General features: G+C 48.3%; 1 protein-coding gene across 2 annotated transcripts; it reads right to left on the reverse strand.

Moving 5' to 3' along the window:
- On the reverse strand, positions 1–23,140 carry POLDIP3 (DNA polymerase delta interacting protein 3). Of its 2 annotated transcripts, XM_082851197.1 has the most exons (9): positions 23,034–23,140; positions 12,233–12,623; positions 11,387–11,473; positions 10,091–10,186; positions 8,154–8,333; positions 7,517–7,594; positions 4,607–4,736; positions 3,469–3,535; positions 1–2,394 (listed from the first exon to the last, which is right to left on the reverse strand). In XM_082851197.1, exons 1-9 carry the CDS (start codon positions 23,090–23,092, stop codon positions 2,217–2,219), a joined length of 1,266 nt encoding a protein of 421 aa, XP_082707323.1. In that variant the 5' UTR covers positions 23,093–23,140; the 3' UTR covers positions 1–2,216. The 2 variants fall into 2 exon arrangements, with proteins under 2 accessions (XP_082707323.1, XP_082707324.1); XM_082851198.1 differs by lacking the exon at positions 3,469–3,535 and having other exon boundaries at positions 2,301–2,394.
- Between the last annotated feature and the right edge of the window lie 1,703 nt (positions 23,141–24,843).

Consider the following 24,843-nt stretch of genomic DNA (forward strand, 5'->3'; position numbering starts at 1 on the left):
TGTGCCAAATTCCATGAGGCCTCTTAGCATAATCTTTTGAGAAATGACAGCTCTAAAGTAGGAATAACAAATGTTTATTCAGAAATGGGTAACACAGTCTCCTCCATCCCTTAATGCCTCTTCCTCTCCTTTTGAACAAAAGAGACACAGATGGGGAATGCAGGGGAGTGGGAGGTGAAGGACACAAGGATTGGCCTACCACCTTCTGTTTCCCACGATGCCATCCTGTAGAACAGGGGGGCAAACAGGCTCTGCCCTGCAATGTACCATATGGCCAACCAGAGGACAGGGCCCAGATGGCCAGGCAGCTGCAAGTGGGCTCACTGAAACCCTGTGATAAGCAGAGCAGCCTGGCATGGTACTGGAGGGGAGACAGGAGGATAAAGCCATGCAGTCGGGATACGTACCGTCCCTCCCGAAAGCAGAGTCCACGCAGTGATCTGTCTCCAGTACCTGCGAAACCAGGTCCTAGTGTCTTATGGACATTCTCTGGGGCCAAGGAGGGGAAAGTGTAGGAGGCATGTCTCCCAGCTGCTGAAGAGAACTAAGTTTGCACCCATTCAAAGAGGGAGAAGGGAACGAAAGCAGCCTTCTTTAAAGTACTAGAAAGTGGAGCAGCAACAGGCAGATTCCTCGGGCTTCCCAGGCCTGGGCAACCTCAGACCTGGAGGACTGAGCTCGGTTCAAACCCTGGGTCCCCCCTGCTTGACAGATTTAACTCTGTGGAAACATGAGTTTCCAGGTTTTTCTTCACTGGACTGGCCCCAAGTAGGTCATGAGAGATCCTTAGTGTCTCAGGTCCCGTTTATACTTTCTAGGCTTGTGCCTTCCATACCACCTGCTACTGATCTGTAGCCCTCTCAGAATCCCGCTCCCCAAAACATGCCAGCTCTGCTAGGCTGGCTTCCCTTTACAGTCCCAACAAACCGGCAGGAAACTGAGAATGAATGTCACTGGAGCGATGCTGTGCTGATATATTCTGGGGCTGCCCCAGGTTCTACAGTTTTGCCCCAAATGCCTGGAACTGTACTGAGGGAACAACTCACCAGCTTGCCTGGAAAGGCTGCTTTGCTCTTTCACCTCCCTCCCCACCACCCATCGCTCCCCTACCCCGACTGCCAAGGCAGGAAAATACCCTCCCGTCAGGGTGGGTCCCTCACAACAGTGGAGCAGTGCCCCCTGGTGGCTGCTGGATATATGCCGCCTCTCAGCATCCCTAACTATTGTCCTGTTCCTGTACCTAAGGCCAGAAGAAAAAAATCTAGCAGTAAGTCAACAACTCCTATTCAAATAACCCCCCAGACCCACAGAGTCACAGAACGGGAGGCAGACCCTTTGAAACACCCAACTAGCAGAGAGCTGGCATCTGCACCAAAACCAGGGTGTGACAATGCTGTACTGCATGAGAAATGGCAGGCTAATGATGAAAGCCCCTCCCAGCAGTGACACCCAGAAGGCCAAGAGAGCTGGGGTGGGGCACTCGGCACAACGCAAGGGAAGAGGGGAGTGTGAACTCAAGAATTTACTCTAGGTTGACAGAGACAGTACAGGTCCCCCAAACCAAGAGCCAGTGGTGCACTCTTCCTAGCGAAGCAAGTCTCACCCTGCCCTTGCCACAGGGTCCTCTCCAGACCACACTGGTCTGGAGCCAACTGCGGTGAGAGGACAAGGGGCCTGTGACCTGATCCCCACCTAGGCCACCTCCACTGACCAGGAGAGTGAGAGGCAGAGATCTTGAGCTGACCTGGTTCCTATTAGGATGGCAGGGGCTTCCATTCCCCACTTCGAAAAGTTTAAAAAAGAGAAAGGGGAGTCAAACCCTCACCCCTGAATAAAGAGCAGTGTCCTTCAAACAGCCCCTGGCCTGCATTCCATTGGGCCTCAAGAAGGCCACCCAGAGAATTCAGGGCACCATTTCCAGATAGAAAAAAACAATTTAGGGCTGAGTTTAGGGGGAGACACTCTGAGCAACACAAGCTTACCTTGGTGATGAGGTGGAGAGAGAAGAGACATACTACAGGAAATGTTTACAGAAGAGCACAGGGTAGAACACAACACAGAAAGGCGGGTACCATCCGGTGAGGAAGCTCTCTACCCCCGGCGACCCTTCCCACGCTCAGGGGCCTCCAGTCCAATGGCCCATAGGTCACAAGCTTTGTTTTGGGAAACAGAGCCACCCTCCTCTGCCCCCGCTTCTGGCTGTCTCGCTCCCCAGCTCAAAGTTTGATTTTGAATTCTGTGGGCTGTGTGGTCACAGAGGCCCCTGAGGACTTGAAAAGTGCCTTCAGGATGGTGTCAGGGTCCACTTCGGCAGGAGGGTTGGATGAGGCGGCAGAATTCACCCTGCGAGGCAGCTCACTCTCCTTTTTCACTGAGGGGCTGTCGCTCAGCCGTCTGTAGAGAGCAGAGAAAAGTCAAAGTCCTTGTGGGTTTCCCTTACGTAGAGAGAGGTCCCACTGTTAGCTGAGGATCTCTCAAAAGCTGAGCACCAGACATAATGCTTTCCGTACCCTTTTACTCCATTTCTTATAGCAAACCTATCATTTTTTAAATTTGCTGATGAGACAATTGAGATGCAGTCTGCTATGATCTGGGGTTTTAAGTTTAGGAAAACTTAAAGTTTTAAGTTTAAAGTTTAGGAAACTTTAGTTTTAGTTTAGGAAAACTTAAAGTTTTAAGTTTAGGAAACACTGCATGTCCCTCAGGGATGGTCAAACACACTTCTGAGAAGTCTTATAGATTTAACTGGGTTTAGCCCAGTGGTTCCCAAACTCACTAGGTCATAAAACGCACATTTTTCAGAATACAACTTAATCCTGGAACACGGTTTAAGAAACTTATGTAAGTCACACGACGCAATATCCAGGGTTCAAAGTGCCGTCTTTCGGTATTTCAAAGTCTGTTTCAGGCCTGCCCCACACTACCCCTCCCACCTTGGCAAGGCTAACATTCTCCCTGGGTCTGTGTATCCTTGTCTACAAAAGGACTTCCTTCTGAATGTCAGTCTAGACATTTTCTGCATCTCAGGCTTCAAAAAGTCCTCAGTCCTAGACCAGGCAATGTATGCCTGGGTATGTAACAAAACAAGGGGTAGCACCCAGCACTGCCCTCCAGAGTCAATCATGAGGAGGCAGGGTTTTCCGCTCACCCGGACAACGCACACACAGTTATGCAAAGAGGGACACAACTGGCCTGCTCGCCACTTTCTTCTCAGGTGTTTCTAAATTATAAGGCTGGGAACGAGGTCTTAATGTTAGCCCCTGTGGGGTCAATCCCCTGCAGAAATGATGTGACAAGCTACTTTGTACAAATTTAAGCTTCCTGATTGGCTGCCTGCTATCAGAGCAGAGGAAATGGAATGGAGCTGTGATACAGGCAGTTTACCCCTCAGAACAGAGAGATGATCATGCAGAGTAGGAAAGCAGAAAAGCTCCACTTGGTCCCCAGCACCCCACCTTTGGAACTTACAGCAGGATGGGCTGGTCTGAGGTGATAACATTCCCATTCATGTGGAGGTTGCATTTCATTGGTTGCCCTGAAAAACCAAAAAAGAAAAGGCTCTGCCATGGGACTTCAGCTCCTCACACAAAAGGACATGGACTGCCATTTTCATTACCAGGAGTCAAAGCGTACACCACTGGCAGCTCTGGCTGCACAGCTAGGGATGGGGCTGTCAGGTTTTGGCAAAGCCAGAGACTAAGAAAACCCCAGGGTTATGAGGTCCATGAAACCTTGCCAATGATGGCACCAAGAAGCCAAGTGGCAACAGAACTGGCTTCATGCAGGAGATCAGAGTCAAAGTAAGGGAAAAAGTGGACTCAGCATGAAGCAATCCAAACTTGTTTGTGAAACAAGTAGTAAGGGAAAATGCTTACGGTATAAAATTAAGTGAAAAAAAGATTCAAAGTCTATGTTCAGATGTCTACTTTGTCCATGAAGGATTAACCTTACAAGGACTGGATTCCCACTTTATATAGCATGTGATAAGTGTAACAGTAACAGCACAAAAAAAGGGGAAGAGGGAATAGAGCCCTATAGGAGTAATATTTCTAAATCTCACTGCAACTGTGTTAATACTAACCTGAAATAGATTCTGATAACCTACAATGTATACTGTAAACCCTTGAGCAACCATTAAGAAAGTGACTCAAAAAATACAGTGGAAAAAAATCATTAAAAGAACTAAAATGCTGCACTAGATTTTCATATAATACAAAAGAAAGACACATAAAGTGTAAACGGATTAAATAATCCAATAAAAAAGCAGAGGCTGAGATAACCAACAAGGATCTACTGTATAGCACTATACTCAATATTTTGTAATGACCTATATGGGAAAAGAATCTGAAAAAGAATGTGTGTGTGTGTGTGTGTGTGTGTGTGTGTGTGTGTGTGTATCTCTGAATCACTGTGCTGTACATCTGAAACTAACATTGTAATTCAACTATACTTCAATTAAAAACATAACATCTCTGCTTGCTCTTAGAACACAGGTGGCCCCGGAGGGTTTAATGCACCAGGAGGTCAAACCACCCATCTCAGAGGAAGGCCTGCTGTGAGCAGTGAGGAGCAGCAAGGTGAGGTGGCTGCTTTCTCCCTGACTTACCATCCAGACACCGGTTGTTATACTTCTTATATGCAGTGATGGCATCGTCCTTCTTCACGAAGACCACCTCTGCTACCCCAGGATGGACCAGCCGAGCTCGCTTCAGGGCTCCACAAACACAAAAAAGCTCCTGTGAAGAACAAGAGGAGTTAGTTAGGGTTGAGGGAGAATTTGGGGCAGTCATCCTTCCAGCCTGCCATTCACACACTCCAGACAGGGCTCTGGGTTGACTGATGGCCGCACTCTGACTGAACATGCCCAGCAGCCAAGATTTCAGGGAGGCTCCATTTTAGGTGGTCCTGGGACATCCACAGGCCTCAACCTGGGACCAGATGAGGGGAAGAGCTGTTCTGGCAGTGAGAACTGAGTCTGGGCTTACAAGCCTTGGAGTCCCTGTGACTCCAAGTCACCCCCAAAGTCCTCCTGCCTCAGTGCCCACTTCCTCAACAAGGGTAATAGTTATGGAATACGGAATTTCTGTCAAGAGTGTCTGTAATGAGAATGGACAGACATATAGGCTCATCAAAGACAGTGGCTAATATATCATCTGGAAATCAGTTAGAAACACAAATTCTGGAGTTCTATATAGGGTGACCAATCATCCTGGTTTGGCTAGATTGAGGGGTTTCAACTGAAATCATTTTCAAGGCAGTGCTTTGTACACCTGTGTCATCATCATCATTTATTCCAACTCCAATCCCTCCTCATTTCACAGACTGAGGCCAGAGAGGGAACCCTATATGGATACAGACTGCAAAGGCCAACTAGCACCCAAGCCATTTCTTCACCTGCAACTGCCTTCACAAGTTGGTTATAGGGACAAAAAGAAGATTTACGAAAAGGTCATTGAAATGATTTGTTTCTAATGATAAAAGGGAAAATGCTACATATCAAAACCAAGATACGGAACTGAATACTAAGTGTGATTCTAACTCTATTAGTTTTTCTTTTAACATTACCTATTTGGGTAGAAAAGAGGTGAGGATGACTATTATTGGCAGTTCACTATGATTATTGGCAGTTTACTATGAGTAGTAATCATTACAGGTAATTCGTTTTTCATTCCTCTGTAATTTCAAAGATCCTGCATACAAAATGTCTGCCACACAGTAAGTGTATAAATAATAATAGCTATAATTAACTCAATAAATAAAAGCTATTATTACTTTTATAATCAGAAAAAAATTGCTTTCTTTCTAATTTGTCAAGTCTTATACAAAGTAGGCAACAATTTCTATTCTTATGTGCACTGTTCACAAAGTGATCACCCAGCACTCACATTTCACAATTAAAACCATTAACAAACGTGGCGGCCAGTGTGGGCTGTTATAGAACCTGGGACTCAGCTGCAGGGAGAGGCTGGAGTCCAGCTGCATTCATTCTGTGATCTAACAGTTGAGTAAAAAGGACACCTGGGTTCTTTAACAGTCTTATTGGTGCCTGAATGAAAATGAGGTTGAAAAGTCCTGGCTGAAAGACAAATACCGTATGCTAACAAAGAAAAACAAAAATGTCATGAAGAACCCAGGGGTAAGACAGGAGTAAAGACACAGACCTACTAGAGAATGGACTTGAGGATATGGGGAGGGGGGAGGGGTAAGCTGTGACAAAGCGAGAGAGAGGCATGGACATATATACACTACCAAACGTAAAATAGATAGCTAGTGGGAAGCAGCCGCATAGCACAGGGAGATCAGCTTGGTGCTTTGTGACCGCCTGGAGGGGTGGGATAGGGAGGGTGCGAGAGAGGGAGACACAAGAGGGAAGAGATATGGGAACATATGTATATGTATAACTGATTCACTTTGTTATAAAGCAGAAACTAACACACCACTGTAAAGCAATTATACTCCAATATAGATGTAAAAAACAAAAAAGAAAAGAAAAGTCCTGGCTAAGTCTGGGCCACCCTTCACTAGGTACCTGAATTGGGTTTTGCCCACAAGGGTGGGACAGGATGGACCAGAAGCGCAATCCAGAGGGGCCAACCACTAAGTGACACCAGTCCATTTCATCCCTTTTACTTTGGAGCTATCATGAAAACCCCTAAAGGAGGAAGAAATTCCAAAGACTGAGGAAAATATGAACCACTGGATTTTGCACAGTGGGACTAAATGATCCCATTCTAGCACAATTCCATGGCCCTGAGATTTAGGTTGGGCACCTGGCTCTGTTTTTGTTGTTTTAGTTTTTTTTTGGGGGGGGGGGCACACTGCATGGCTTACAGGATCTTAGTTCCCCGACCAGGGATTGAACCCAGACCCCGGCAGTGAAAGTGCCAAGTCCTAACCACCGGACCACCAGGGAATTCCCCTGGCTCTGGTTTAGAAGCTGTGAGGAAAAGGGTTCACATACCTGGCCTGACTGCTCTCCTTTGGAAGGTCTGCTTCCAAGGCTGGCCCTTGGCTGGCATCTGGGAACTTAAGATTCTGGGAGGGCTCCCATAACCCTAACTGAGAAGAGTGGCGCACTGAGCCTAAATTGTTTGTGCCGACAATGCAGTTTATGCTAAACACTTGCTTTCCTTCTGAGTCTGGAATTTTGGTGTTAGGCAGAGGGTGCCTACATGACTCGTCCCTGATAAAAACCCTGGGCACTGAGTCTCTAATGAGCTTCCCTGGTTTCACACATGTCATTACAACCAGCTGCTGGGGGATAAAGTGTATCCTGCGTGGCTCCAATGGGAGAGGGCTCCAGAAGTTTGAGTGTGCTTTCCTCCAGCCTTTGCCCCACGAACATCTTCCCTCTGTTGATTTTGCTTTGTGCCTGTAATGAATCTTAGCCCTGATCCAACTCTATGCTAAGTCCTGTGAGTCCTCTTAGAGAATCAGCTCACCGGGGGGTGCTCTTGGGGACCCTTGAAACAGAAGTGGCTTGAGATTTGAAATTCTGGCAGGCCACAGTACTCACAACAATGTCCTCCTCGGTGACTCGAGGGTGCAGATTATTCACGGTCATCTTGGTGCCTTCCAAAGGGCTGAGGACAGGCTGCCACAGACAAAAGAACGTTACCGGAAGTCAGTGAACAGCAGAGCTCACTTCAGGCAAACGACCAGGAAGGCCCAGAGGAAACCCCCATGGACAGCCTGTCACAATTGGGCCCCTCTAATCATGCCCCCATCACCCTATGCCAGGGAATGGAACCTCTCATCATCTCCCAAATACGCCGGGCCCTTTTGGGCGAGCCTCTGCCTGGAAGGCCATTCACGTTTCACGACCCGCCCGGCTCAGATGGCGCTTTCTCTTTAAAGCCTTCCCGTATCTGTTCAGTTGAATTAGATGCTCTTTCCTCAGTGCTCCTGGCAGCCCTCTGTTGTATCACCAGGCACAGTGCTCTGTCTGCAGCTCTGTTTTCCCTATTTGCCTGTGAGCTCTCTGAGGGCAGGGGCCACTGGATCTTGGTTTGCTCATTTGTAAAACGGGGGTGGCAACGCCCACCTCAAAGGCACTATGAGGACCCAACCGGATGCACACAGCACACTGCCCACCCAGCACAGGCTAACTCTCAACTAGCGTGGTCACTTCCTCTCCTTCACCTTCACCTCACCTCAGCAGGCGGCAGCTCTTTGGGGGGATCCTCCTTGTTCACTAACGTCCGGGACATGTTGGTCAAGGCTTTTGTTCGAACAGAGGAGGGGAGAGCAGGAGCTGTGTATGCATCATTCTGAACCACTTTGGTGAGAGGAAGGGCCTTGGACATGGAAAGCTTGGAACTGCTCACCCCAGCCTACACAAAGAGGAAGAGAGGAATCTGAAAAGCTAGGGACCCAGACACCCCAGGGGGCTGACAACCCCCAGTATCTCAAGGCCTCCCACCTCCCAGTTCCATTATCGATCTAAAGCCAGAAAGGTGCCAGCTGCCAGGGAAGGGGCAGGAGGAGAGAAAAACGTCCTGCACGTGTGTTCACAGAAGCCACTTTCCAGTGTGGGAAGCCCTTTCCAAGAAGCTTCCACGCAGTCCTGAACAGGAGCCACAGGCTCACCCATACCGTTTAGACTTTATAAAAACCCTACAATTTGGAGTTAAGAGGCCAAAAGCTCGGGGTCAGGTTCACTCCTAGATACGCTTCTATCACGATGGGCTGGCTGGGAATAGGAACTCACTCTTAAGAAGGCCTGGACTCCCAGCTTTTTGGTCCCTGTTCTGCACAGAGGAACAATGTGTAGCCCTGCCTCCTCAGTTCCCAGACTGTCAGGGACATGCTGGCAGAGTCAGCATGTGCAAAGCAGCAGAAACAGCTCCATCCCTCACTCCCCTGTTACCCCTAAGTGCGGATGTGATCCCTTGGAAATATAAACCAGTGAACTCCCTGGTTTTAATGTGTCTGAGGAAAAAAAAATGCATGAGGCATAAGTGGCAGGTGGTCTTGTCGTAGGAAAAAGGAGGAATGCAGCAGCCAGACAGGCAGATGATGGGACAGGGCCAATTCAACAGCTTCTGCCAATCCAGGTGAATCTAGATTCATGCTAGATCCCACATTTCTCAAGCTGTTTTCTGAGTCTCAAGAGCCAGTGAGTGTAGTGGTTAAACACATAGCCTGGGAGCCAGACTGCTTAGGCTTAAATCCTTGATCCACTACTTACAAGGTGAGCAGATTTATTTCACCTCTCTGTGCCTAATTCCTCATCCGTAAAATAGGGGTAATAATAGTATCCATCTCACAGGGTGGGAAGGAAAGGAAGTCTTAAATAAGTTAATATAAACACAGGGTTTTTTCCAATTAGGGTTAGCCACTAACTGAGTTAGGAAAGGCCCAGCCCCTTTGTAACAAACTGGCATCATTCAGCTTCACACATCACATTAAGAGCTTCAACGGTAACCAGGAAATTAGTCCACATATTCAGTGCAGTGACCAAAATTGAGTCTTTGGGTCTCTGAAGACCAAACAAAGGCACTTAGCTTGGGTACCCACTTGCCTCCCTATGTGTAATCTGGCTGCATGCACTGAGCTGAGCATGATGTTCAGAGGTCCCTGATATTCCGAGGAACTACTTTCTTTCCTTCTCTGCATCAGCATCCTAGTCCATCGAGCTTTCCCTGCATGCAGGCTGCACCTGGTGGAGCCTTCAGGCAAGGCTCGGTTTATTCTTGCTAACACACTGCCAAGGGAATCCAGACTCAAGAATGGAGCCAGAGCTGCTGACCATGGAAGGAAGGGGACCAGGCAGAATGTCCTGCCACAAAGGAAATAAAATGTGATTCTGTCCTGTGGGATCACTCATATTTCCCCTGCAGTGACTCAGACACAGCAATTGGGAGCTGCAGCTCTGCACTCCACTATCTGTGGGATCTTGAACAAGTCAGTGGATGCGCTGCTGGTCTCAGCATTTATAAAAGCCAGGGGTTGGACTAGTTCCGGTTTTGATAATCTCATGACCCAAATGAAGAAATATTTCTGAATTGAAAGGCCCTACTCTCCACCACCTCTCCCAAGAACCTGATCAGACACACCCAGAGTGTAGGAAGAAGGTGAGATGTCATACCACGTGGTGGAGAAAGCTGCCTGAGGCTGCAAATTTCATCTGTTTACTAGGAATGGGAGTTATAACATCATCATCTTCATCCAGGTCATATAAATTCTGAAAATAAAGAAATATAAGCTAACGTGGTATGCAGGCTCTCAACAGACATTTGGAGTAAGGACAACAGGGAGATGAGGGCTGGAGTAAGTGAGGTGGGGGGAGAAGTGGGTGCAGGGGGAGTGCCTGGGGAAACTGGTCTGGGAGACTGGGGCTCAAGTCCTGGCAGGCTGCCTCCCTGCCCCCAAGGGCGCAATGAAAGTGCTGCAATTCCAGTTACATCAGAAGTACCTTTCTACAAGTGGGTACCTTGTAGTTACCTATCAAGGGCCCCTAAAATGTCTGTTTATATCCTTTGGCTTACAAAGTCTGTGCCAGGCAATCTGGCCTATAGAAACAAACCCAAACTCTAGAAAAGGCTTTTTTCCTCCAAGATGTTCATAGAAGGATTTCTAACAGTGGAAATTACAGGAAAATGGTTGAAATAAACTCGAATGTCAACTCAATGGATCAAGCAGTTATTAAAATGTTTACAGTAAATGTGAAACAGAAAAACGCTTGAGTTATAAAGTGAAAACAAACAACATGAAACTGGATAATAACATAATCACAACTACAACTATGCATTAAATAAATAATAATCACACACACACACACACACATACACAACACAGGAAGGAACCAGGGCAGAATTTCAACAGGGGCTGGCTGTAGAGAGCCAGAGCGTGAGGACTTTTTTATCCCCTTCCTTAATCTTTCTCTGTTTTGCAAAATTTCTGTATAAGCACATACTACTTTTATAAAAAAAATAAAAATAAAAAAAATTTCAATTTGCCTCTCTCTCCCTATGCATTTAAGAAATTTCTTTTTAAAACTCATACACTGCAAAAAGTGTCAAATGTAATTAATCCCTCCTCCAACTCTTCAAATTGGAACCTTAGGCCAGGCCTCAGTTAATCCACTTGGAAGGCCACATCAAAACACACAAGTGTGGGGGACTTCGCTGGTGGTCCAGTGGGTAAGACTCCGTACTCCCAATGCAGGGGGCCTGGGTTTGATCCCTGGTCGGAAAGCTGGATCCTGCATGCGTGCCGCAACTAAGAAGTCTGCGTGCCACAACTAAGAGTCTGCACATCACAACTAAGAAGTCCGCATGCTGCAACTAAGACCCAGCACAGGCAAAATAAATAAATAAATATTAAAAAATTTAAACAAACAAACAAAACCACACACGTGTGTATACACACACACACAGTCCACCTGTTTGGCCTGGTGGTTATTGACGACGTTGATCTTCATTCCAGCAGGATGGGCATGAGTTGGTGCCATGGCCTTCTGCTGTGGAACCTAGAAATACCCAGTGGTCACAATTCATCCCTCAGGGCCTGCATGTGTTCTCTATATGAGTAGAGGATCACTTAACTTAAAATATGGTGGGCACTCAGTTTTGGTCTGTGGTAAAAGGCCCTACAAGACCGCCTTATGCCCAAAGCAGGAAAGCGACAGGAAGACTCATCATCCCAGAGATCATGTGACAATGCATTTGCAGGGCTCAATGAACCTGGCTTAATAAATGTTCACTGCTGCTGCTGTTCCTTTTACCAAAGATGCTGAGAAGATTAAATGATATTGTTTCCATTCCCTGTGGGGCAGCGGCTGTGCAGGTGGCCAAGACCCTGCACTAAGAGCCAGGTCTGATTGGGCTTCTATCCTGGTCCTCCCTCCCACTGACCGGTTGTGTAACTGTGCACAATTACTCACATCTCTGAGACTTAGATTCTTCTTTTATAAAACTGGGTAATAATCCATGGTTGCAGTGAGGAATACATGTTAAGTACCTGCTACATAGCACGAGCTCAGTCAATGTTTTGTCCTTTCCTCTCACTTCCCTCTACTACTATCTCACTTAGAAAATCACTTAATTTCTCTGGACTACCCCCCACCCTTTTCTTTTACAGAAAAGTGAGATGATATCTTGCCTACCTCATATGGTTACTACACAAACAGCTGGGGGAACTGTCACTTTGCCTAAACACTCCTGGTCCTTGGCCTGAAACTACAGCTGTTACTGGTTTCCAGGAATCTGTGATAGGAGCCACAACCTACCTGGATGGTTTTAGTGAGCTTCAGAGCAGGGGTCACTGTCCCAATGGGTGGGCTCATGAAGGCAGCAGGGGAATTCCGCTTCAAGCTGATCTTCTCCCGGGCATCAGCCACCTGGTGGGGCTTCTGGGGCACCGTGCTCTGCTGCTTGCGGGAATTCAGCATCTCTCTGGCATCTTGCACTTTCCCTTTGATCCGGAACCTGGCATCTTTCTGCAAAAGCTTTTCCCGGGCATCCTTGACTCCCAGCTTGAGCCGGGCATCTGAGAGGCCAATCTTCTGCCGAGCATCAAATCTCTGCTGGAAGGTGGCTGTGCGTGCTGGCTGGCCGAGAAGGCTCTGTTGGATCCCAACACGAGATCGGACACCTCCAACTCCTGGTCTGGCATTGAGCCTGCAAATAAAAACTGCAACATTAAGAGGATCTGGATATCAACAGCAGGCTGTGGAAGTAGAGCCATGGTAATACCGGAAACAAAGAAAGTCCTGGAGAAACCAGAAAGCTGCTCCCTGTCAGAGGAAACAATGAATAGAGACTTCCGTAGTTTTATGACTTTTAACTCTGCACTGTAAACAACGTTAGGAGGGAGGGCCTGCTGGTTTCTATCACTAGGTAAGACTGTTTTTGCTCCCAGACCAGGTGTTTTTAGACAGTATGATAGACACCACCAAACAATACCACACAAAATAAGAATATTTCCCAGATATCAAAACCCCACACACCTGAAGAGCAACTTCAGTTTCCAAAGTGCTTCCACATCCTTGCTCTCAATCAGCACTCTCAGCACCCTGTGAAGCAGGCATTATTATGCCCATTTTACAGTAGAAGAAACAGGCTTAGAGAGCTTGAGTGATTAACGAAGGGTGCCCAGCTGGCCTCTGGCAGCCTCCTGCCTCCAGGGCAGGCAGATATCCCCACTGGGCTGGGACCAAGAAAGCCAACACATGGGTCTGGCTTGGAGCCAGAGGACTAACAGACTAAGATATAAAGACTTGGTAGACAGAAAAATAATCACTCTGAACTGTTTCTATTCACAATACTCTGACTCCAAATGTGTAGGTTTTTTCCTCACGCCAACTAATTCTCTAAGTCTCTAGACACCAACTGGGTGTCTGACAGCTCAATTCTGACACTAACTACCTAGAGTTGGCACAGACTCCACAGGTTAAAGGCTCAGTCCCACAAGACTGCCCTCAAGTCAGAGGTCAATTCCAAGTCCTGGGCTTCCTGTTCATCTGATCGACGGGCTATAAATGGAGGGTTCACACGCCCCCCCCCCTCAAGTTACGTAATTTGCTAGAATACCTTATAGGACTGAGGAAAACAGTTTACTTATTATTACCAGTTTATTACAAAGGATACAATTCAAGAACAGCCAAAGAGAAGATATGTGTAAGGCAAAGTACAGAGAAAGGGTATGGCAACACCACGCTCCTGGCACATGGATGTGTTCACCAACCCAAAGTTTCTCAAACTCAATTGTATAGGGGTTTCTATGGAGGTTCCATTACCATAATTGATCAAATCACTGGCTACTGATGATAAGCTCAATCTCTAGCCCCTCTTTTCTCCCTGGAGGTCCAGGGTAGGGAGTGGGGTGGAGCTGCAAGTTCCAACAGGCTAATCATGCCTAGGTCTTTCTGGTGACCAGCCCCTGTCCTGAAGCTCCCTAGGGGCCTACCAAGAGCTGCCTCATTAGAACAAAAGATGCTCCTATCACTCTTATCACTCAGGAAATTCCAAGGGTTTTAGAAACTGTGTGCCAGGACAAAGACCAAATATATACTTATCACAGTCTGCAACAACAAAAATGTCAATCCAGAAACTGTTAAAACTGGAAAGGAACGAAACTCCATAAAACAAGTCCCATTCTCTTCTGGGGCTCCTTCGTTGGCTCTTCTAATGGCTTGCAAGGAAACAGAAGACGCTTCTAGTCCAATCCTGGAAGTCCTCTCTGGGATCTGTGGGCTTCTGCCCACCCCACCATAAGGCTTCCAGCCACACAAACAGTCCTGTGGCAGGTGCCCTGCCTGGGGACACCAACTCCTACGCCTCCTCTTTGGGAAACCCTCTCTGATTCTTCCAGGACAGCCCTCCTTTGTGTCTACTATCCTTTGTGTTCTTCCTTTCTCTCCCTACCCTGGACTGGGAGGGAAGTGGCGGATGGGGCTCATTCCTGATTCACTGCCCCGTGCTTTGTAAGTGTTGCTGAGCCCTGACTCAGTATCAGAAACATCTAAGGAGCTTCTTAAAAATATAGATAGCTCTAAAAAAAGGAAAGAAAACAAACAAACAAAAAAATACAGCTCTCTAAACCCCACCCCAGAGCTACTGAGTCCAAAATCTGGGTGAAGGCCTGGGCATATGCATTTTTCACTTGACAGGTGATCCTGGAGAACGGCAGTGTTGAAAATCTCTGACCTGGAGTTAGAAGGTAAAACTAGTGAATAAACAAGTACCTATACCATGTCCCACATCACTGCACAGGCCTCCCAGGAGGCATCCTTCATAGTGGGCAAGCCACTGGGTTCTCCTACTGCATCTTTCTTCCTCAGCCAGCTGAAGTGAGACTGTCCACCAGCTCCTCTGCTAACAGCAGGAGTGCAACCAACGGTGAGTCTTCCTGGCACCATTAAAAGAAAACCTGGACCTTCATCTTGTTATTCTAAGCATAGTGGAAAAACACCTGCTGCCACTACTATGCCAGAGCCAGACCTAAGGCAGTGATGCATAATGTCATTTTTCTTTGAAAAATGGCAAATTAGGATTTAAGTACTTTCCAGTGGGTTTATACAAAAAACAGGTGGAAGGGACTTTGCTGGTGGTCCAGTGGTTAAGACTCCGCACTCCCAATGCAGGGGGTCTGGGTTCGATCCCTGGTCAGGGAACTAGATCTCACATGCCACAACTAAAAAAAAGATCCTGCAGGCCACAACTAAAGAAAGATCTCACACACATCAACGAAGATCCCGCATACCACAACTAGGACCTGGAGCAACCAAATAAATAAATATTTAAAAACAACAACAACAAAAAAAAAACAGGTGGAAGAGAGAGTGGAAGGGGTCATTTACAGAATCAATCAGATTAGGTTTAAGGTGGGTAGGTAGGACTGCTTGTCCATCCCTGCTCTATTTTCTCATGTAGAGACTCTGGGAGACTGAGGGGACTTCCCTGGTGGCACAGTGGTTAAGAATCTGCCTGCCAATGCAAGGGACACTGATTCAATCCCTAGTCTGGGAAGATCCCACATGCCGTGAAGCAACTAAGCCCGTGCGACACAACTACTGAGCCTGCGCTCTAGAGCCCACGAGCCACAACTACTGAAGCTGCGAGCCTAGAACCTGTGCTCCGTAACAAGAGAAGCCACCGCAAAGAGAAGCATGCACACTGCAACGAAGAGTAGCCCCTGCTCGCCGCAAGTAGAGAAAGCCCACGTGCAGCAACGAAGACCCAATGCAGCCATAAATAAATAAATAAATTTATATATGTTAAAAAAAAACCCAAAACTGAAATTGAGTTATTTGTAGTGAGGTGGATGGACCTATAGTCTGTCATACAGAGTGAAGTAAACCAGAAAGAGAAAAACAAATACCGTATGCTAACACATATATATGGAATCCAAAAAAAAATGGTTCTGAAGAACCTAGAGGCAGGGCAGGAATAAAGATGCAGACATAGAGAATGGACTTGAGGACACGGGGAGGGGGAAGGGTAAGCTGGGACAAAGTGAGAGAGGGGCATGGACATATATACACTACCAAATGTAAAACAGATAGCTAGTGGGGAGGCAGCCGCAAAGCACAGGGAGATCAGCTCGGTGATTTGTGACCACCTACAGGGGTGGGATAGGGAGGGTGCAAGGGAGACGCAAGAGAGAGGGGATATGGGGATATATGTATATGTATAGCTTTGTTGTACAGCAGAAACAGAACACTGTAAAGTAGTAATACTCCAATAAAGATGTTAAAAACAAAACAAAGTCTGTGGGGCCGTGGGAGGGCTTAGAGGTAGCCCAGGGTTTCTGGAAAGAGTAGTGTCAAAAGGCACCCTAGGCAGACCAAATGTGGAGAGCGCCCCCTACAGCCCACAGCTTGTAGTGTCTTTGCTCTCGCAGAGGGGGAGGGGGGAGCTGGGGAGGCCTTTAAGTTCTCCCCATTTCCCCACCCTCAAGAGCATTCCTTCACTTCTCCCATATAACTTCCACAGCTGAAGGCTCTCTCCTTGGAGCCCTCAAAGCACTGAATAAAGCTTCTATTAAAGCACTTACCACGCAGCATCACAATGATTTGTTTACAAGCCTGCATCATCCACAGGATTAAGAGCTTCCCAGGGGGTACATCCTACAGCTCCTCCCCTATGTCAACAGTGCCCCAGGGGAATGACAAAGGCTCAGAGAGCTATGTCAGGGATCCTACAGGCTACTAACTTACATTCTCCTTTTAGGCTCACAATCTCTGAGATCACCTGCCATCACTTCCATTTTACAGAGGAGAAACCAAATCAAAGAGCTAGTGGCATGGTTGGGACTGGACCCCAGACTCCAGACTCTTTCCATTATAACAGATTCCAAGCTTCTCTCTTTCCTACTCCAAGCCCCAGGGGAGGTAAGACGGGAGAAGGGGTGGCTGCCCTGGAAGGGCTTCTCCTAGAGAAAACTGCCCCTGCAAAGCCAGTTCTCCACCCAGCCCTCACCAACTGGTCCAGTGCCCTGCTAGGATCCTGGCCACCAATCGCTCTCCCAGCTGAGAGAGGGGCACCCACACAGCCATGGCACAGGGCCACTCTGGCCCTTACTCCAAAAGTGGGACCCACAAGGATCTTGCCGAGCTGCAAGAGCTTCAGGAAAGGTCTCCGGGAAGAGAAAGCAGCTGGTCTCTTTGTAATGAGTGGACATTACAAAGGGAACCAGGCTGCATACACACTGACAGTGGAATACTTCATTGATGACTAGGTCCACCACACAGTGGAGGTCAGACACATCCTAACCCAAACCTGAGCCTGGCCTCCTGAATGAAGATTTCCTATCTTCATCTGTCTTCTCCAAATCCCACCTCCTCCCATCACCAGGGTACCCCTACCAAAGGTTCCTGATATTTGTAACTACAGGAGGTGGGATGATCTTATCGTGTGATACACCATGATTTTACAATACCATAAAATTGGGCAAATCTAGACCCAATGGCATAATTATGCTTTCAAAAAGTCAAGTTACCCAATTTCACCAGTCATTCAAGCAATTAAACATTATTGCCAAGAAAAAAAAGAAAAAGCTACTGAAAGCAACTATTTTGAATAATTAAAGGAACAACGAGATTCTTTTTTAAATGGATGTAGGATTATCAGCTTATCTCTCTTTTTTTAAAAAACAATTATTTTATTTGTTTTTGGCTGCGTTGGGTCCTTGTTGCTGCGCAGGCTTTCTCTAGTTGCAGGGCGTGGGCTTCAGTAGTTGTGGCACGTGGACTCAGTCGTCGTGGCTCACGGGCTCTAGAGCGCAGGCTCAGTCGCTGTGGTGCACGGGCTTAGTTGCTCTGCGGCATGTGGCATCTTCCCGGACCAGGGCTCGAACCCGTGTTCCCTGCATTGGCAGGTGGATTCTTAACCACTGCGCCACCAAGGAAGTCCCAACAATGAGATTCTTGAAAACAAAATTCATATGCTTGAACAGAGAATGAAGAAAGGGGCAGATTCAAAAGTTTTCTGGTTCATTCCAATTGGATCTGTAAACCTTTGCAGAAGGAAGGGCAGGGGAGATTAGGCTTCTGAAACCTTAATTTATTCATATTCCTCAACAATTTCCCTTCTCTGATAATTTGTAATGGCTGTTTGAAGTGTTGCATTGAGAATTCACAGAAGTCTATGGTTGATAAGCAATGTCTGCCATGGCCACACAAGGGGCAACTGGCTACCACGGTTTATGAAAGATTTTACAAAGAAGGCACTCTCAACTAACAGTTTTGAGCACTTACTACAACCCATAAACTCTGACCCACCTCCTTTAACCCTCACAACTCTGAGAATTAGGTTATTATCCACCTTTTATAGATGAGGAAACTGAGATTCAAGGAGAGTAACTATCCCAAATAACAGAGCTATAATGGTGAAAGCTGGATTTGAACTTCACTATACCTAGTTAAAATACCAATAAATCAAGCGTGGGTCAAAAATAAAGAACAGGACTCAAGGAGTTAAGGAAGGGTGAATACTGTCCCCAAGCTAAGGAAAAAATTAGGACTCCAGTCACATCCAGGGATATAGCGTACCCTCTAGTGACGAGAGGGTGAGCACACACGCTGAGGCTGGCGGACAGGGTGCTCACCAGAGACCCACACACCATACTGCTTGTCTAGCAAGGAAGACCACCAAGATGTCCCGTGCTGGTATTTTTATCTATTTGAACAGCACAAAAAGGTACATTTTGGGGAGGGAGGTGATACAGCTGTGGACGCAAGAGCACGAGTAAGCTACTATCCCTCAATTCCATGTATTCAGTTCCCTGGTTACACCAGTTCTTTCAACTCCTTTCATAAGCAGCTTTAGGGGGTTTCAGTGTTCAGGCTTTTTATAATCATTGCTCCTCTCCCTGCATGAAAAGACAGCCATTCATCCCAGCAAGCAGCAGTACTGCTTATATGGCAGGCATTAGTCATCAGGAATTTTTCAAATAAACACTCCTGCTAGAAGCAGGTCTCTAAAACATAGAACCAGTTATGTTACCCTCCTGCTCCAAGAACTGCTAAGAGTTCTCTAACAAAGCCCAACCCCTCAGTGGAACCACTAGTCTGGCCCCCACTGCCTGCAGCCTCAACTCCCACGGCAGACTATCTGATGTTCCCGAAACACATTCTGCACTTCTGGCCTCAGTAAATGTTCGGGATGGGGAGAGAGGGAGGTTTTGAGCAAGTCTCTTAACTGCCTGGCCCCATCACACCTTAAACAGTGCAACTGTACACTGCTTCCAGACGCTCCCCAGGCACGCCACCAGGTCCTAGGAAGAGTGGTGTGGGCGAGAGGGCAAACGCCCTCTGGAGCCTGTGCCCCTCCCCCAGTCCCCTGCTGGAGCCTGGCCTACACATGACCAGGGAGGGTCTGTCTGAGGCTAGGAATGCCTCACCCTCTTGGATCTACCTGTGGAGAGCAGAGTGGCAGCTGGCTCTGGACAGATGTCCAGTCCAAAGGATTCGGGCCCACAAGGGGGACCCTGGACTATTCTAAAGTGGATTTTAATCCATGGGGGTCTCTGGGTTAGAACGTGTGTGTTGAGGTCATCTTAGGGAGGAAACACAGTTTAGTTCTAACAATTACTGAGGGTCAATTCTGAACTATGTGCTTTAGAGACACAAGGAAAAACAAGACATGATCCCCTTACCCTCCAAGAGAGTCTTGTACAGATGTTTCATTTTAAATTATAATTCTTCCCTTCTAAGCTAATGTAGCAACTCATTTACCTCCTCCTTGTTTTAGATCTAATTTCCTTCACCTTATTTCAATAAGGAAACCAGCAGTGAGTACCAGGACCAGAGCCCTGGCCTGAACTCAAAAGTTCCCTAACCTCCTCTCCCCACGGCTCCAAGGACTCTCACATATGCATCTGGCCCAGAGCTGCTCACCTCCAGCACACTCAAGGCCCAACTTCCCTACTAAGGCTGCCGTGTCACCTTCATCTAATGACATGGAGGGAGTGACAGATAGCTATCCTGTGAGGGGTGAACTGAGCAAACCAAAGATGGGGTGACTTGACTAACCAAATCAGTGATACTCTCACATCTAAAGGAAGAAATCGACAAGAAGGGCAGGCCCACGCCACAGCTGGTGCCCAGTGCTGCCCTGGAAGGACTCATCTATGGGTCTTGAACAACTGGAGTCACTAGAGATGTGCTGTGTGTGGGGAAGGAGAGCACCTCACCATGGCCTGGATAAAGTACCATGAAATCATTCCCCCCTTTCTCTAATTTCATATTAATCAAGGAACCTTTTGATGATTAACTGGGGGCCAGGTAATAACGATGATGATGACACCTTTCTTGACTCACACAATCCGATGAACACAAAACAGAATGGCTGCTCTGAAGAACAAGCAAATTCCATGACCTGTGAAAGGGGTTATTCACACTTCCACGGGCTCAGTCCTTTGCTATTTCCACTGAGAAGAGGAAAGACGTTTTCTGAGATGGTCATAGGTTCTTTCTTCCTAAATTATTAAGCACAAAGTTCTTCCTGGGACATCCATGCTACATTAAACCAAAGTTTCCAGTAAGGTGATTTCTTCTAGAAAGCATGTAAAATACCCATTTGTTTACTGTAGGAACTGACGTTTGTTCACTGAAATTTGTTCAGACCTTTCAGTCCTTGCTGGGGACTCCCTCCCCACCCCATCTAGTTTTTCCCTTTGCTGGCTATGCAAGCAAACTAAAAATGGAGATTCCAGCAGGTTTAACCCAAACACAGCATGCAGTCCAGTTTCTTCTACACTGTCTCTTGGCCTGCACTTCCCCCAATCCAATCTTCACATAAAAGCAAAGCAATATTCTCACACTGAAGACTGGATGTTACTTCTGTACTTAAAAGCCTTCCTTAACGATGATGATAACTAACATTTATTGGGCACTCAGTACCCATCAGATGCTTTCTGATGTACTTTAGATACATTGATTGACTAAGTCCTGACAACACCTAATGAAGTGAATATTATCCATGTTTTATAGATAAGGGAAGAGAGGCATGAAGTGGTTAAGTAATTTTCATAATATCATATGGAAAGTGGGAGAAGCAGGGATTGAAACTTGGCAGTCTGACTCTAGGACCCCAATGCTTAGCTATTATGTCCCCTGGGGGAAGGGATTTGGGCTTCTACTCTTTTTTTTTTTTTTTTTTTTTTTGCGGTACACTGGCCTCTCACTGCTGTGGCCTCTCCCTTTGCGGAGCACAGGCTCCGGACGCACAGGCTCAGCAGCCATGGCTCACGGGCCCAGCCGCTCCACGGCATGTGGGACCTTCCCGGACTGGGGCACGAACCCGTGTCCCCTGCATCGGCAGGCGGACTCTCAACCACTGCGCCACCAGGGAAGCCCTGGGCTTCTACTCTTTTAAAGTCATTTGCTAAACCCTTACTATCTGGTACAAACTTTAAAATATACATTCTTACATTCTCATTTAATTCTCTCAACCACCTACCAGGAACCATTATTACAAATGAGGAAACTGCCCAGCTCAGAAGTCACCTGGCCAGGGAGGCACAGACCCAACAATGGGCCTTGCCAAGGGACCAGGTCTGCCTGGCGGCACAGTCTCTGCTCTTCCCAGGGGTCCACATATCCTCCCTTCCCTGCATGCCCACCCAATGCCCAACACAAGACTGCACACATCAACACCAAAAAAAGTACAGACGGCCTGCAGTCAGGAACTGAGGGAAGTGACTGCAGGAAGCGCAGGTCCTGGGAAGCTGGCTCATTCGGCAACTGTCGAGCAAACCTGTGAGACCTGGATGGGCTTAGAAGTGGCCCGAGGACCCAGCACCAATTCCACACCAGTTACTAGAGGGAAGACCTAGGAGAGAACCACTCACACGTAATGGTAGAGTAAATTAATGCTGGGTGCCTGTCATGAACCAGAAGCCAGGTGAAGCGCTGGCTGGTGAATTCCGTGGTGGCGGGCGCAGTGGCTATGTGTGCAGAGGTGAGGGTGGGGGGATACCTTTCAGAGAGTAGAAGAATCCATTTTCTAGCCACAGGCACGCAGGCAGTGTTAATAAATTCACGTCTGCTGAGTGAATGACTATCTGAGAAAACTACACCTACCTTTACAGCCCGGCTGTTTACAGGACATGGGAACTAATTTAACGCGTGCTGGAAAACTACTGGCCTAAGTTCCCACTCTTTCATACAGGTGAACTGGAGCGCACAAAGGCTGGAAATGACTAACAACATTTGAAGGTCCAGAGGAAGTCCGGAGCACCTAACTGCGAACCATCCCCGCGACTCCTCACCCAGATACAGAACAGTCTTCTCTGCGAACCAACGAGAAACAGCCGGCCTCCAGCCCCGTCCCACCTGTTTCTCTGCCCAAGCCTGAGGCCAACTCAGCCAGCTCATAAAGTGCACTCGGCACCGATCTCAGCTCTCCGTGGCTTCGGGCAACTCACTCCGCCTCCAGCTCCTCATCTGGAAAATGGGGAAAACATTAAGAGCGGGCCAGCAGGGCTGCGAAAAGAGCAAAGACCGCCTGGGCAGCAAAGCGCTTAGAGGACCTGAAATGCCGCACAAAGGGAGTCGAGTGTTAGAGAACAGGCGCAAGATTTGGAAATTAAAGGTCTGGGTGTGGATCTCGGCTTCGGCACTAACAGCCCGGCAGAGTCTGAGCAAATCACTTGCCCGCGCAACTCCAGTCGTCCTAACTCTGAGGCCGCGCTGAGACCGTGGGGCAGCGCCCGGCTCCTCAGACGAGGGGCTGCGCCGGAGAGACCCTCCGGGCCGCGGACAGCGCGTCCCCTCCACAACCGCAGCTCCGCCCCCCGCGGGGCGCCCCTCGGGCCGCTCCCACAAGCCCCGCAGTCCGGCCCCTCCGCCGTCAGCGGTCCGACCGGCCTCTCCCCGGCCCGCCGGAGCGACGGCGCCTGCAGCCAGTGGGCAGCCGGGCGGCCGGGCCCGCGGCGGCAGCGGCGGCCGGGCCAATGGGGAGCGCGGCTGTGGCAGGGGGCGGGAGCAGACGGCCCTCCGCGTCGCGCCCAGACCGTTCCCTCCTCCGCCCCGAGCCCCGCTAAGACTCGGGCCGTGAACCCCGAAAGGAGAAAAGGCCGCTCACCGCCCCTTCGCCGCAGCCCCTCGCTTCCGGATGAGCTCGTCCAGGGAGATGTCCGCCATCTTGCACCGCCGCGCGAGCCGCGAGCAGCTAATCGTCCCTCAGCCCTGGAGCCCGCCCCTTCGGCCGCTACGGTGCAACTAGCGGCTTCCGGCGTTCGGCTGACGAAGTCTCGCGACAGATCAAACCGAGCAAGAACCGGAAGGGGCGGGGCTCTTCCCGTGAACCTTTGCGACGTCCGCTGCTTATCTGCATACGGCGGGTCGTAGCCCTACCGTTCCCTCTTTCTCCAGACGAGCAAATAAAATGAAAAGCAACAGAAAAGAATTAAATGAGTAAGACAGTCTTCAAAGGAAAGAGGTTCTCGGTTCGACGGTCAACTTTGCCACTCACCGTAGGGCTAATGAGAATGGGATTCATTACCTAGGAAGTAAGCGTTAGTAGAGGTTTATGCCTTAAACTTATGAGTAAGGAAAATAACGATTCGGGGTGACGCCCGAATCCTCACTGCTAATGTGAGACGAATTTTTGAGCGGGTAAAGGTTGCCCCTACGGTGACCCGCCTACTTTGCGGGATGCCTGGGTGTTGCGATCTGCCCGTACCTCTTGCATTTAAAAGATAGAATTTAGGCATTAACCCCATTGAAGAAAGTTAAAGATGAGTTAAGGAATTACGTTGTTGATTAACGGTGGTGGTCAAACCTCGCGCCCCTATCCGGGGTTGTTAACCCGTAAAAGGGTTAAGATTGGGTTAAGATAATACAGTCAGTTCTTTGGAGCTTACTAGCGGGGTTGACTGGGAGTGTTACCAGTTAATTGTTCGGGGGAGACAACGTGCAGTACACGGGAGCCTCGTTGTGTGGGTTATAATGCAGTGCTTACGTACCACGGCTCACACTTCTGGGCCGTAGGACGTTTACAACCGAATGTTTTTGGCAGCCTGACCGTTGTCTTCCTGATCTGCACAATGGGGCACATGAACTACGTCGCTGCGAGGGCCAAATGAAGTGTTCCGAATCTGTATTTTTTTTTTTTTAATTTATGTAATCTCAGTCTCCAGCACTGATCCCGGTGGGAGGTTCAGTATGTCGAACCAGTGAATGAAAAATACAACAACAGCAGGAAACGGAATTCCTTGGCGATCCAGTGGTGAGGACTGCGCGGTTCTGCTGCAGCGGGCCCGGGGTTAGATCCCTGATCGCGGAAGTAAAACCCCCGCATGCAGCGCGGTGTGGCCGAAACACCACCAACAGAAAAACAGAAACATAAAACAAAGACTAAATGTGCAACGCGTTTTAGACCAGCGCCGAACAAAGATTAAGTGCCCTATGAATCACTGCTGTAAGTACAACGGGTGAGTGGAGTTATGTGTTCTCGACAGAACATCACACCGCAGATGAAAACCTGGCATCAGAAAGAAGGTCCGTGGAGAGACGAGCTGGTGAAGATTGGGCACCGGAGGAGGGAAATCCAGGTCCCCGCCTTCGCAGCCGTGATTGGCTGCTGGCTGGCCCTCCTTTTCTCAGCCGTGAAACAGGACCATTAACTCCTCCCTCCGCGAGGTGCCGGGAAAGAACGCGGAAACCAGGAACCAACCCTTGGCCGGCTGCACAGCGGAGTGCAGGCAGGTGCGCAGGATTAGGAAAGGGCCAGAGGAGCGCGGGAGTTAAGGCCCTTTCGCACCTCCACGCGAAGAAAGCGAAGTGTAAAAATAGCGCTTAAATAATTTCCTTAAACTACCCCAATAGTGGAGTCATTGATGTCATGTAATTCTGTGACTGCCGGATTGCCCTCCTCCAGAAGCGTTTCGGAA

The sequence above is a fragment of the Leucopleurus acutus genome, assembly GCF_964270905.1.
Source record: "Leucopleurus acutus genome assembly, chromosome: 11".
Lineage (NCBI taxonomy): Eukaryota > Metazoa > Chordata > Mammalia > Artiodactyla > Delphinidae > Leucopleurus > Leucopleurus acutus.